This window comes from Saccopteryx leptura, chromosome 3 (assembly GCF_036850995.1).
Source record: "Saccopteryx leptura isolate mSacLep1 chromosome 3, mSacLep1_pri_phased_curated, whole genome shotgun sequence".
NCBI classification, from domain to species: Eukaryota; Metazoa; Chordata; class Mammalia; order Chiroptera; family Emballonuridae; genus Saccopteryx; species Saccopteryx leptura.
In genome coordinates this window covers 284,025,019-284,038,794 of record NC_089505.1, presented here as the reverse complement: position 1 = coordinate 284,038,794, position 13,776 = coordinate 284,025,019, and the positions used below count along the sequence as shown (strand labels likewise).

At 36.1% G+C, this 13,776-nt stretch overlaps 1 protein-coding gene and 1 pseudogene across 6 annotated transcripts in view; one reads left to right on the top strand and one right to left on the bottom strand.

Annotated features, from left to right (window-relative positions):
- The window catches only part of SPAST (spastin), a 75,062-nt gene that overhangs the window by 30,450 nt on the left and 30,836 nt on the right, over positions 1-13,776 (top strand). For 3 of the 6 annotated variants that reach the window (XM_066378569.1, XM_066378568.1, XM_066378567.1), the window contains 4 exons: positions 2,396-2,491; positions 10,851-11,038; positions 11,638-11,771; positions 12,023-12,116. In XM_066378569.1, the coding sequence (XP_066234666.1) occupies positions 2,396-2,491; positions 10,851-11,038; positions 11,638-11,771; positions 12,023-12,116 (512 nt within the window). The remainder of the gene's footprint in view (positions 1-2,395; positions 2,492-10,850; positions 11,039-11,637; positions 11,772-12,022; positions 12,117-13,776) is intronic. The other 3 variants (XM_066378573.1, XM_066378572.1, XM_066378571.1) reach the window with 1 other exon arrangement.
- On the bottom strand, positions 7,176-10,813 carry LOC136397448 (ret finger protein-like 4A; annotated as a pseudogene).

Sequence of the window (13,776 nt, the reverse complement as noted above, 5' to 3'; positions counted from 1 at the left end):
ATTCATTGGCTTTCTAGTATTAAAGAAGACTCAGTTATGACAACTTGGAATGTTTCAACAATATTAATGTGGTAAAAATTGAGGCCCTATTGTGAATGAGGCATAGAGTAGGTGCTTTATGTATATTATTTAATCCTTGAGAACCTCAGAAAACTGAAGCTAAAGCAAGTTTATTCTAGTGAGTAAGTGATTAATCAGGGTGTTTGTCATTTCCCTTCCCCAGAGGCAGCTGCTGTCACCAGTTTCTCTGGTTCCTTTTTAGAAATAATTTTTGTGTACAGTAGTAGTCCCCCTTGTCCATGGTTTTGCTTCCTATAGTTTCAGTTACCCACGGTCAACTGCAGTCCAAAAATATTAAATGGAAAATTCCAGAAATAAACAGTGTATAATTAAATTACATGCTGTCCTGAGTAGCAAGATGAAATCTCACATATTCTCACTCTGTCCCACCCAGGACATGAATCATCCATTTGTCTGCATATCTACATGGTATATGCTACCTGTCTATTAGTTATTTGGTAGCCATTTTAGTTATCAGATCAGTTACCAGAAAGATAACATATTCACATAATTTTAATTACAATATTATAATTGTTTTATTTTATTAGTTATTGTCGCTAATCTGTTACTGTGCCAATTTATAAATTAAACTTTATTTAGGTATGTATGTATAGGAAAAAGCATAGTATATATAGGGTTCTGTACTATCTGTGGTTTCAGGGATCCACTGGGGGTCTTGGACCATTTTCCCTGCAGATAAGGTGGCGACTACTGTAAACAAGTGTGTACAAATAAATGGTAGGGTATTTGTACACACAATTCTGAAGTATGCTTCTTCCATTCTGCTTTATTGCCTTTATCTTTTGCTTGACATATAATACATTGAGCTAGCTGAATATATTTTTTAAACACTACTTATAGTTTCCTTTTGTGTCATTTTAAGTGCTGTTCCTCTTTCCTGAAATGTCTATTCTTTTTAGGTTTTCAAATCCTAGCCAACTCACAGCCCACTTTTTCTGTAAAGCGTTTTTAATGTTCTCTTTATTTTGTGTTATACAGTCTTTTTTTTTTTTTTTTTTAATTTTATTTATTTATTTTTTACAGAGACAGAGAGAGTCAGAGAGAGGGATAGACAGGGACAGACAGACGGGAACGGAGAGAGATGAGAAGCATCAATCATTAGTTTTTCATTGCGCGTTTCAACACCTTAGTTGTTCGTTGATTGCTTTCTCATATGTGCCTTGACCGTGGGCCTTCAGCAGACCGAGCAACCCCTTGCTGGAGCCATCGACCTTGGGTTCAAGCTGGTGAGCTCTTGCTCAAACCAGATGAGCCCGCGCTCAAGCTGGCGACCTCAGGGTCTCGAACCTGGGTCTTCCGCTTCCCAGTCTGACGCTCTATCCACTGCGCCACTGCCTGGTCAGGCTTATACAGTCTTTTTAAAAATTGATTTTGAGAGAGGGACAGAGGAAGGGAGAGAGAGGAGTAAGAAAGAGAGAGGGAGGGGGAAGCATCAATTCATTATTCCACTTAGTTCCATTCAGTTGTGTGCCTATTGGTTACTTCTTGTATGTGCCCTGACCAGGGTTCAGACCTGCAACTTTGGTACTCCAGGATGACACTTTATCTACTGAGCAATTGGCCAGGCCTATATAATCTTTTTAAAAACAAATCTGTGTTGTAAGTTGCCAATCATATTTAATAAGTATTTGGATGGTAGCCCTGAAGCACAGGTTGCTGGTTTGATCCCTGATCAGGGCACATACAGAAACAGATTTTCCTGTCTCTTTCCTGCTCTCTCCCTTTCTCTCTCTCTCTCTCTCTCTCTCTAAAATAAATAAATAAATAAATAAATAAATAAATAAATAAATAAATAAAAATGAAAATAGAATACGATTCTTCCCGAAGCATGGAGGTTGCTGGTTTGGTCCTGGATCAGGGCACATACAGGGAGAGTTCGATGTTCCTGTGTCTCTCTCTTTCTCCCTTCCTCTCTTGCTGAAATCAATAAATATTGGAAGAAAAAAAAAGAATATCTGGATGGAAGAGACTGTATTTACTTTTTTATATCTGTGCTGTTCTTTCTACATAATGACTTGGACATACTAGATTCAGAAAATATTTGCTGGTGGTAATAGTTACATGGAACCTGCCTCAGGTTACGAAACCTGAATAAGGTGTGTTTTTAACATAGCCACTTATTTGTTATTTTCTGCTATTTTAATGTCTGAGTTTTTCTAATTATATTTTTAGAATAATTTTATATAAATGCAAAACCCTTTATCATGTAACAACTTGTAACACCTTGAATCATTTTTTATTTTTACATGTACCTTTTTTCATTATGTATTTTTTCTTTTTATTTTGTTCTTTCTTACTCCTGTCTGTTGCATAGAGAAGCTGCAACCAGTTTTACAATTTTCCAAGTCACAAACAGATGTCTATAATGACAGTACTAATTTGACATGCCGCAATGGACATCTTCAGTCAGGTGGGTTTAGGTTAACTAACATGTAAAATAATAAAGCTTGCATGCAAAGTAAAGTCTCATTTAACCTGATAATGTGGATTTGATTTTATACTGATAGTTTTGATTGGTTTTTGTTTGCACAGGGCTATGTTGAAAATACAGTATCCCTATCATTTATAGTGTATAAACATGTGACAAATAAGGTCTAACCATTTTCAATATGCTTTAGTTGCATGTTTTGCCACCTCTAATTTTTGAAATGATAAAATATGAAGGTTCATTTTTCTAAATTTAAAATATTCTTTTGCTTTTATTTTCAGCTTTTGTGTTTCTTTTTTTCATGAATAACTAAATCATATTTTTATGGAGTGTTCTTGTTTAAGAGATATTTTCATTTTTCTTTATTATATGTCAATTTTTATTGCATATCAGTTTTCAATATTATACATGAATGTTTTATTGTAGTATCTGTTAGAAAAAATTTGAAGCTGAGATCACATAGTGAGGAGAAATATTAGAATACTGTTATTTATTATTTGTTAAATTTGTTTCCATGAACTTTTGGGTATGAACTCTTATAACATTAAATGGGTTTTTTTGTTTGTTTGGGTGGGTGGGAGAATCTTCATTTCCAAGGTTCTCTGACATCTTGGACAGTTTTATTGGTGACTTTTCAAGATTAGTTTTATGCCCAAGGCTTAAATTTTATTGTCATAAATATTACTTTATTTACATTTTAGCCAAAAAACCACAAAAAAATCTTAAACCATAAGACCACTGCCTTCTTTTATTCATATATAATACAAAACTTTTAAGATTTCAATAGAGAAGAGTTAGTGCAAGTGAATTTCTATGAATGACAGAGATAGTTAGTCATTAACAAAATCTTTTTCTATGGGTTCAGCTAGTCCTTGAAGAGTTCTCACTTAGACTGGACCTGGAGAGTATTACACTAAGTGAAATAAGCCAGTCAAAGAAAGACAAATATCATACAATCTCACTTATATGTAGAGTCTAGTGAACAATATAAACTAACAAAATTTAAAAAAAATAATAATCATAAATAGTTTTACTTAGATTTGGTCTTTCAGTACAGAGCCCCACGTCAATAGCTATATTCCTTTTCTCAGTTCTTCCTGTGCCTGATTTAAAATACCATTTCAAGTATAGAGATAAATATTTTGCCTTTTTCTCTTAGAATGGCTGTGAAATGCTGACATTTTCATAGGGAACTTTTTGAAAAAACAAAGAAATTTAAGAATGCACCACATATAAATAGTTAAGCTTCCAAAATACAAATTTGAGACTAATAATCCTACCAGGATAAACAGCAGAAATTTTCTAGCCCGCAAGAGCTTATATGCCTTCCTGTTGTTATTTTGATTCTCTTCTACTTCATTCACGGGCATGATCCCATTTTATTTTCTGCCGAGCAAAAATTTTTAAAAAGCAACTTTCTGGGACTCATTAAAGAAACAAACTATCTTTACTTCAAATACCCAGTGAGCTATCTCTTCTATTAATTCTGTTTTCTGGTTGGGGGTCATACTGACTTTACATCTAATCTATGCAGCACTGGTGTTTGATACTAGTGAATGAGCTGGCTCACTCAAGCCTAGTGAATTGTTATTGCCCACTTCTGAAACATTCTGTGATTCTACTTGGATGAGTTATTTATCTATCTTTTTTTTTTTTTTTTTTTTTTTTTTATATAATTTTATTTTTTTAATGGGGTGACATCAATAAATCAGGATACATATATTCAAAGATAACAAGTCCAGGTTATCTTGTCGTTCAATTATGTTGCATACCCACCACCCAAAGTCAGATTGTCCTCTGTCACCTTCTATCTTGTTTTCTTTGTGCCCCTCCCCACCCCCTATCCCTCTCCCATTCCCCCCTCCCCCCCGTAACCACCACACTCTTATAAATGTCTCTTAGTTTCACTTTTATGTCCCACCTACGTATGGAATAATACAGTTCCTGTTTTTTTCTGATTTACTTATTTCGCTTCATATCATGTTATCAAGATCCCACCATTTTGCTGTAAATGTTCCGATGTCATCATTTCTTATGGCTGAGTAGTATTCCATAGTGTATATGTGCCACATCTTCTTTATCCAGTCATCTATTGATGGGCTTTTTGGTTGTTTCCATGTCCTGGCCACTGTGAACAATGCTGCAATAAACATGGGGCTGCATGTGTCTTTACGTATCAATGTTTCTGAGTTTTTGGGATATATACCCAGTAGAGGGATTGCTGGGTCATAAGGTAGTTCTATTTTCAGTTTTTTGAGGAACCACCATACTTTCTTCCATAGTGGTTGTACTACTTTACATTCCCACCAACAGTGGATGAGGGTTCCTTTTTCTCCACAGCCTCTCCAACATTTGCTGTTACCTGACTTGCTAATAACAGCTAATCGCACAGGTGTGAGGTGGTATCTCATTGCCGTTTTGATTTGCATTTCTCTAATAGCTAAAGAAGATGAGCATCTTTTCATATATCTGTTGGCCATTTGTATTTCTTCCTGGGAGAAGTGTCTATTCATATCCTCTTCCCATTTTTTTATTGGATTGTTTGTTTGTTTGTTGTTGAGTTTTATGAGTTCTTTGTATATTTTGGATATTAGGCCCTTATCTGAGCTGTCGTTTGAAAAAATCATTTCCCATTTAGTTGGCTTTCTGTTTATTTTGTTATCAGTTTCTCTTGCTGAGCAAAAACTTCTTAGTCTGATGTAGTCCCATTCATTAATTTTTGCCTTCACTTCTCTTGCCATTGGAGTCAAATTCATAAAATGCTCTTTAAAACCCAGGTCCCTGAGTTGAGTACCTATGTCTTCTTCTATGTACTTAATTGTTTCAGGTCTTATGTTTAGATCTTTGATCCATTTTGAGTTAATTTTTGTACAGGGGGAGAGACTGTAGTCCAGTTTCATTCTTTTGCATGTGGCTTTCCAGTTTTCCCAGCACCATTTATTGAAGAGGCTTTCTTTTCTCCATTGTGTGTTGTTGGCCCCTTTATCAAAAATTATTTGACTATATATATGTGGTTTTATTTCTGGACTTTCTATTCTGTTCCATTGGTCTGAGTGTCTATTTTTCTGCCAATACCATGCTGTTTTGATTGTCGTGGCCCTATAATATAGTTTGAAGTCAGGTATTGAAATGCCCCCAGCTTCATTCTTTTTCTTTAGGATTGCTTTGGCTATTCGGGGTTTATTTATCTATCTTAAGAAATAGTTTGCTAAAGTCTACATATTACTTCAGTGTTCAATTTTCTACTCAAAATTACCAGACATGCAAAGAAAGAGGGAAGTGTGACCGTACTCAAAAAAAATCAGTCAGTAGAACTGTTAACTAGACCCAAATGTTGAATTTAGCAGACACAGATGTCAAAACAGCATTTATAAATATATTCAAAGATGTAAAAAAAAAAAAAATGCCATCACTTAATAAACCTGCAATCTCAGTAGATAATATAAATTACACAATAAAAATAATGGAAATTCTAGAGTTGAGAAGTACAATCACTGAAATAAAAATTTGCTAGATAGCCTCACAGCAAATTGGAGATGTCAAATGAAAGATTCAGTTATCATGATCCTAGATCAATAGGAATTCCTAAATCAGATGATTCCTCTGTTGTCAGAAAGCAGTTTGCCTAGGTCCAGGGACAGTAAGAGGGATGAAGTACAAATAGATACAAGGAAACTTCCAACATTTTATATCTGGATTTTTGTGGTGGTTTCATCATTATATACATTTTTTAAACTCATCAAATTGTACTACTTAAAACTATTCCCGATTTATCAGTTTTTGATATTTACTGACTTCTTATTCAGGTTGAAGAAGGTTTAATTCTATGCCACTCATTATCTCCAAGATATAGATAGAGATATATTGCTACTTTTAGTTATATTTAAAAATTATATTTAATATTATTAAGACTTAGTAAATATTGTTTTCCCAGACCAAATAGAATATTCTATTGTATTTCCTTTTTTTTTAGTATTTCCTCCTCACAGATTTTGTGATTTTTCTTGTTCTCTAATATTATATTATAGTTTGTTTTTTTTCTTCTTCTTTTCCAAGTGAGAGGAGGGGGCAGATAGACTCCCTCATGCGACCCGACTGGGATCTACCTGGCAACCTCTGTTGAGGGCTGATGCTTTGCCCATCTGAGGCCATGCTCACAACTGAGCTATTTTTAGCACCTGAGGCAGAGGCCCCACAGAGCCATCCTTAGTGCCCGGGGCTAATGCGCTCAAACCAGTTGATCCATGGCTGTGGGAGGGGAAGAGAGAGAGATAGAGAGAGAGAAGCGAAAAAGGTGGAGAAGCAGATGGTCACTCTCCTGTGTGCCCTGACCAGGATTGAACCCAGGACTTCCACATGCCAGACCAATGCTCTACCACTGAGCCAACTAGCCAGGGCCAATATTACAATTTTTTACTCCTTTCTGTGTTTTATTTCCTTTTTTTCACATCAAATTTTTATTTAGTTTTTAACTTCCATTGCACACTAAGTTAATTTTTCAGAAAATAGAAAACACTTGGAAATAGATCTGAAAGTTCTGAACATATTAATTAGACAGAAATATAAACAAGTCCCAAAGGAAATAATCATGATACTTAATATTGGAAAAGTAACTTCTAATATAATAACTTGTGTTTATTATCATGAACTGGTCCATATTTTTCTGCTACACTTTTGTGACATACATGTAACAAGCAGAAAAGTTCCTAGCTGTGGCTCTTAACACACAGGAAGTGTCTGTAAATGCGTCTGTTGTCAGGTTCATTGTCCTTGCCTGGGAATCACTGTAGTAACTGGCAATGCCTGGATTTATCACTAGACAGAGTCTCAAAAAACCTTAATTATCCTTAATCAGATTAGCAGCAGGTAAAAATGGATGCAGTTGCTCTGCAACAGAAATTGTAGGGAATGTAAAAATATGGGATCTATCACCAGTGTGATAAAAGGAAATGGTCCCCATATTCATATCCAGAAAAAATCCCTCCTCAGTATATTCAGGGACTAATTATAAGAACAGTCAAAGGCATGGTGCTGGCTGAGAAGACATCTCTGTTTCTTTTTTTTTTATAGGGACAGAGAGAAAGTCAGAGAGAGGAATAGATAGGGACAGACAGACAGGAACGGAGAGAGATGAGAAGCATCAATTATCAGTTTTTTGTTGCACCACCTTAGTTGTTCATTGATTGCTTTCTCATGTGTGCCTTGACCACGGGTTTTCAGTAGACTGAGTAACCCCTTGCTTGAGCCAGTGACCTTGGGTCCAAGCTGGTAAGCTTTTTTTTTTTTTTTTTTTTTAAGCCAGATGAACCTGCGCTCAAGCTGGCAATTTTGGGGTCTCAAACCTGGGTCCTTCTGCATCCCAGTCTGACGCTCTATCCACTGCGCCACTGCCTGGTCAGGCGACATCTCTGTTTCTTGAACTCACAGTCCAGGAGCCAAATTATGAAGACAGTAGAATTACCCCTTGTCGATGAACAGATTCTTTGCAAACACCCACAACCCATTCCTCACTTTTTCCCACCTCCACCTCCCAGTAAATGGCAACCAGAGGGGAACTGAGGGGAGCCCAGGACACAAATTGTATAGTTGAATCTCGGCACTGGCCCTTCACTTCTCTTTGAAACACCTACAGCAGACACTGCCTTAGGTCCTCAAAAATGATGAGGTAGTTTGTTGGCTGTGTCAACATCCAAGGTCATATCCACTTGGAACTTCTGCATCTGTGGTTTCACCTGAAGAATACTTCTTAACTGGGGCGCTAACTCCTTTACCTTTGAAACCAACCTGCCCAGTTGTTTTTTGGAGCTGTTGTCCAGAATTCTTCTAAGAAATCAGAACAGAAAGGGCACACAGCTTCTTCACTAGGATTCATCACTGGACAGAGTGATGCAAGTGATCCACTGCACTGGAGGCAGCAGACATATCCACATTTCAGGTTCACGGGGTTTTCAAGATAAGTCGGGCAGACAGGACATCTGCATGCTTCTTTAAAGTGTTTGTTCAGCAATGGCCACTGCCTCTCCTCCACTAAGTCCTCTTCTGGCCTCTGGCTGCTTTCCCAGACAGCTCAGTTCTCTGTGTTTATTTGCTTTTTAACAAAATAAACCTCTTTTAGTAGTTTTTTTTAATGTAGATTTGTGGATCATAAACTCTCTTAGTCTTTCTAATGTCTGAAAATACCCTCATTCTTATGTGGTAAGTCACCTAGATATAGATTTTTTGTAGGTTAACACCTTTTTGAACATAATGCTGACTAACCTTTGTTACTTATTTATGAAAAGTCAGACTGCTGTCATTGTCAAATTTCCCTGTGGAAATTTCTATCCATTTTCTATCCTTAGGACTGTATGTTTCTGTCTGAAGAAATTCTGTTTCCTTTTTTTCCCTCTGAAATGAATATTTATCTTTACCCAGACTGATCTTGCTTTTATTCACATCTTTGCTTTTGTTTACATTTTTGCTTATTGTCATTTTCTTTTCTGGATTGCTTTCCTGATTTTACCCTTAAGGTCACTATCCATTATTCCTTGAATATATGATTCAGAAGTTTAAATTTATTTGTAAATAAATGTAATCAAATTTCTTGATCGCCTTAGTCTACTCTGAAGTTTCTACTTTTGAGTTTTCTTAAACCATATTAAGGGATTTGATGACTTTTTTTTTTTTTTTTTTTTTTACAGGGACAGAAAGAGTCAGAGAGAGGGATAGATAGGGACAGACAGACAGGAATGGAGAGAGATGAGAAGCATCAATCATCAGTTTTTTGTTGCAACACCTTAGTTGTTCATTGATTGCTTTCTCATATGTGCTTTGACCGGGGGCCTTCAGCAGACCGAGTAACTCCTTGCTGGAGCCAGCGACCTTGGGTCCAAGCTGATGAGCTTTTTGCTCAAGCCAGATGAGCCCGCGCTCAAGCTGGCGACCTTGAGGTCTCGAACCTGGGTCCTTCCGCATCCCAGTCCAATGCTGTATCCACTGCACCACTGCCTGGTCAGGCGGATTTGAATACTTTTGTCTTTTCTCTAGGCCACTGAATTTATTTGCTGACTAATTAAACATTTGTCTTCACAGTAGACACTGTATATAAAAATATTTGGAAGCAGTGATATTTGAACATTTAAAAGCCTGTTTATGTAGAAGAGAGCTATAGATAAGTCAGGCAATCTTTTAGACTTAATCGAAGGTATTCTATACATATTTATTTATGTATGTAAAATATAGCACATAAAATACGTAGCTCATTAAAAACTACATCTTATACCTTTTACATTAAAAATTGATTTTTTTGCCTGGCATATGGTGGCACAGTGGATAGAGCAACGACCTGGAACTTTGAGGTCGCCAGTTCAAAACCCTGGGCTTGCCTGGTCAAGGCACATACCATAAGTAAGCAATGAACAACTAAAATGAATAACTATGAGTCAATACTTCTCGCTCCCCCCGCCCTGTAAAATCAAGAAATAAAATCTTAAAAAAAAATTGATTATTTAAAAAAATTTTGGTGGTCCCAGGCCATGGACTTTCCTACTGTTTTGTAATCTTAAAAGTTTGGAATCAAGGTAATGCAGTGCTATTTTTTCTCCTCTATATAACCTAGTCCTATTGCCTATACTGGATTTTCTTTCTCAATTATTTGGCAACTTTATTTGCTTGGTAACTTTTTGTGTGTGTGTGTGTATTTTTCCAAAGTTAGAAGTGGAGAGGCAGTCAGACAGACTCCCACATGCGCCCCACTGGGATCCACCCGGCATGCCCACCAGGGGGCGATGCTCTGCCCATTTGGGGCCTTGCTCCGTTGCAACCAGAGCCATTCTAGGGCCTGAGGCAGAAGCCATGGAGCCATCCTCAGCGCCCGGGCCAACTTTGCTTCAGTGGAACCTTGGCTACGGGAGGGGAAGAGAGAGAGGGGAAGGAGAGGGGGAGGGGTGGAGAAGCAGATGGGCGCTTCTCCTGTGTGCCCTGACCGGGAATTGAACCTGGAACTACCACACACTGGCTCTACCGCTGAGCCAACTGGCCAGGACGCTTGGTAACTTTTTTATATGCTCCTCCTGCCTGACAATTAAAGTTGTTACTTCTTATTACAAATACATACTCTTTAAAAGAAAATTAAAATATATATCAGAAAAGGGAAAAACTAAATAATCATAATCTCGTCCCCCTAATGGCAACCTCTATGAACACCCTACTCTATATTCTGACTGAATTCTTACTTTGAAATATTGGCTAAAGTTAAAAAAAATTAGCTTATTTTTGCAAATCTGTACTGGTCTTTATTATTATTTTTACAATGTTTAACCACATTTTTCTAACCACAATGATTTTACTATTTTTTTAATAGAAAGTGGAGCAGTTCCAAAAAGAAAAGATCCCTTAACGCATGCTAGTAACTCACTGCCTCGCTCAAAAACAGTTATGAAAGCTGGACCCACAGGGCTTTCAGGACACCATAGAGCACCTAGTTGCAGTGGTTTATCCATGGTTTCTGGAGTAAGACAGGGACCCGGTTCTGCAGCTGCCACCCATAAGGTATTTGGAGACAGAATTTGATTACTATGCTTTGCAAACAGAAAAATTTGAATATATGCTTGCTTCAGTTTATTACAAATATTTTATAATACCCTAAATAATTGATAAGTTTCCACAAAATTGAATGTAATTTTTCTTTTTAAAAAAATCTATAAGGGCAATTTGCTTTTAAAAAGCAAATCTTATTTTACCTCTTTTGGGACCCAAGTAGGCTTTATATATTAAATAGTAAGTGTATCCAATTTTATATAATGCTATCTAGTTAATTTTAAATTTGTTCTTTTATTTATTTAAATCTATGTAAATGTTTTATAATATTAAACATACTTAGAGTTTTCTTGCAGTTCTAAGAAGGATCAAAATTATATGACTACATGTCATAGAGCTTTTTTATTTTATAGTAATTAAAGCTCTTCAGATAAAATCCTCTATCAATCTGCTTCTGCCAAATGTTCTGTAGTGAATATCTTTTTGCCTTGGAATAAAATATACATTTATTTTTATACTTTTTCCAGTTCTGTGAACTTTGAAGTAAATTTACCTGTAAAAAGTGTAAATGTTAGGTTGTATTTTCACATTAAAATTTTGTGTCCTTTAAGAGTACACCAAAAACAAATCGAACAAATAAACCTTCCACCCCTACAACTGCTGCTCGTAAAAAGAAAGACTTGAAGAATTTTAGGAACGTGGACAACAACCTTGCTAACCTTATACTGAATGAAATTGTGGACAAGTAAGTTTTGACATCTAAAGTGTTTGATTTTACAGTTTTTATTTTTGAATTTATTTATAAAATGTATCATGAGTGAAATAGATTAAAAATACTTTGTCTAATTTACATATTTATTTTTATGATGGTTTTCAGAAAACCATTCCTTTACTAATTTAACATAAAAATGACCACACTCCATAGAGCTTAAACTTCATTTTATAATAACTGATGCATATTTCTGTTGTGGAGATAACTGAAATTCTGTTTCTTAGTGGAATGGCTGTTAAATTTGATGATATAGCTGGTCAAGAGTTGGCAAAACAAGCGTTGCAAGAAATTGTCATTCTTCCTTCTCTAAGGCCTGAGGTAAGGACGGTATATTTCACTTTCCTATACCATCATTTATTATTGAATCTATAGTAGCAGTAAAGAAAGTTTTGAGCTATGCTAGAATGATTAATTTATATCATAGTAGATTAATGTTTTTAAAAAGAAAAATAAAACACTAAGAATTGCTGTTGACTAGTTATTATAGGAGAGGAGAATGACTATAAGGATTCCTAATACCCAACCCATTTTTAACATATGTGGGAGAAGTAGGTAAAACAATAAGAGTGATTTAAAATAAAAGATGGCCTGGTTGGGTAAGCTCAGTTGGTTAGCACAGTGTCCTAAAGCGTCAGGGTTTCAGGTTCCATCCCTGGTGAGGACACATACAAGAATCTGCCTTCCTCACTCTAAAAATCAATCAATAAATAATATATTTTAGAAAAGACATTGTACTGGAAAAAAAAGGAATTACAATAAAATCTGTTTAAACAACAGGTTTGTTTTGTTTTGGTGACAGAAAGAGACAAAAAGAGGAACAGATAGAGACAGACAGACAGAAGGGGAGAGAGATGAGAAGTACCAATTCTTTGTTGCAGCACCTTAGTTTCTTACTGATTGCTTTCTCATATATGCCTTGATGGGGGTGGGGTGGAGGGAGCTACAGCAGAGCGAGTGACCCCTTGCTCAACCAGCGACCTTTGGGCTCAAGCCAGGGACCATGGGGTCATGTTTATGATCCCATGTTCAAGTCAGTGACCTTGGGCTCAAGCTGGTGAGCCTTGCTAAAACCAGATGAGCCCATGCTCAAGCCGGTGACCTCGGGGTTTTGAACCTGGGTCTTCTGCGTCCCGGTCCGATGCTCTATCCACTGTGTCACCCCCTGGTCAGGCTGAACAACAAGTTTTAAAAGAATTATTTTCAAGGATATTAAGTCATGAAAGTAAGTAGAGAGCAGTGAATGATGGATAGGGATCTAACTTTCCATCCCATACTTTTAGACTCACTCAGGAAGTTAGGTTATTTTTCAATTGATAATATTTGATTTTCCATACTTAGCACTGTTTTGAATTTTCATAATTCACAAATTGCATATTTGGTGTTATTCTGATAATATTGCAAAAAATAAATCTGATGATTCACTTCTGAGCCAGTTATTTCTCTTCTCCTTGAACCATCAAGTTTTAGGAATTCATTTGTATCAGCTAATGAAAATAGATGCTGTATGGCACATTGTTGTGATATGCTTTTCAGTGAATGTGTGAAGGTTGTGTGGCTCCCTTTTTCCATTGTCTCAGTCATTCCAGTACTGCTACTTCACGGTGTTCACACTCATGAGTACCAGCCATACTGGAACTTACTGAATGTTTTTCAAGTCTGCTTTCTTTGTTTTCTTACTCATTCTACGCAGTAATGTACATGAAATCACTGGTTCGTTATACTAATTGAAATTTTGATAATACACAATATAATCATTTAAGAATTATTAAAATAGAAAGCATTTGTCTTTATATGAACCAAATTTACCTCTTATACCACCTCAGGCCACACTTTGGGGCAACATATCATATATTGAGCTTTTTGCTGGAATTATATATGTAATAAATGCAGCAGACTTGAGTATTAACCAAAAAAACAAACAAAAAAAAACTACTTACTGAAAAAATTCAAATAATTTTAAATCTGAAAAAGATCTTAG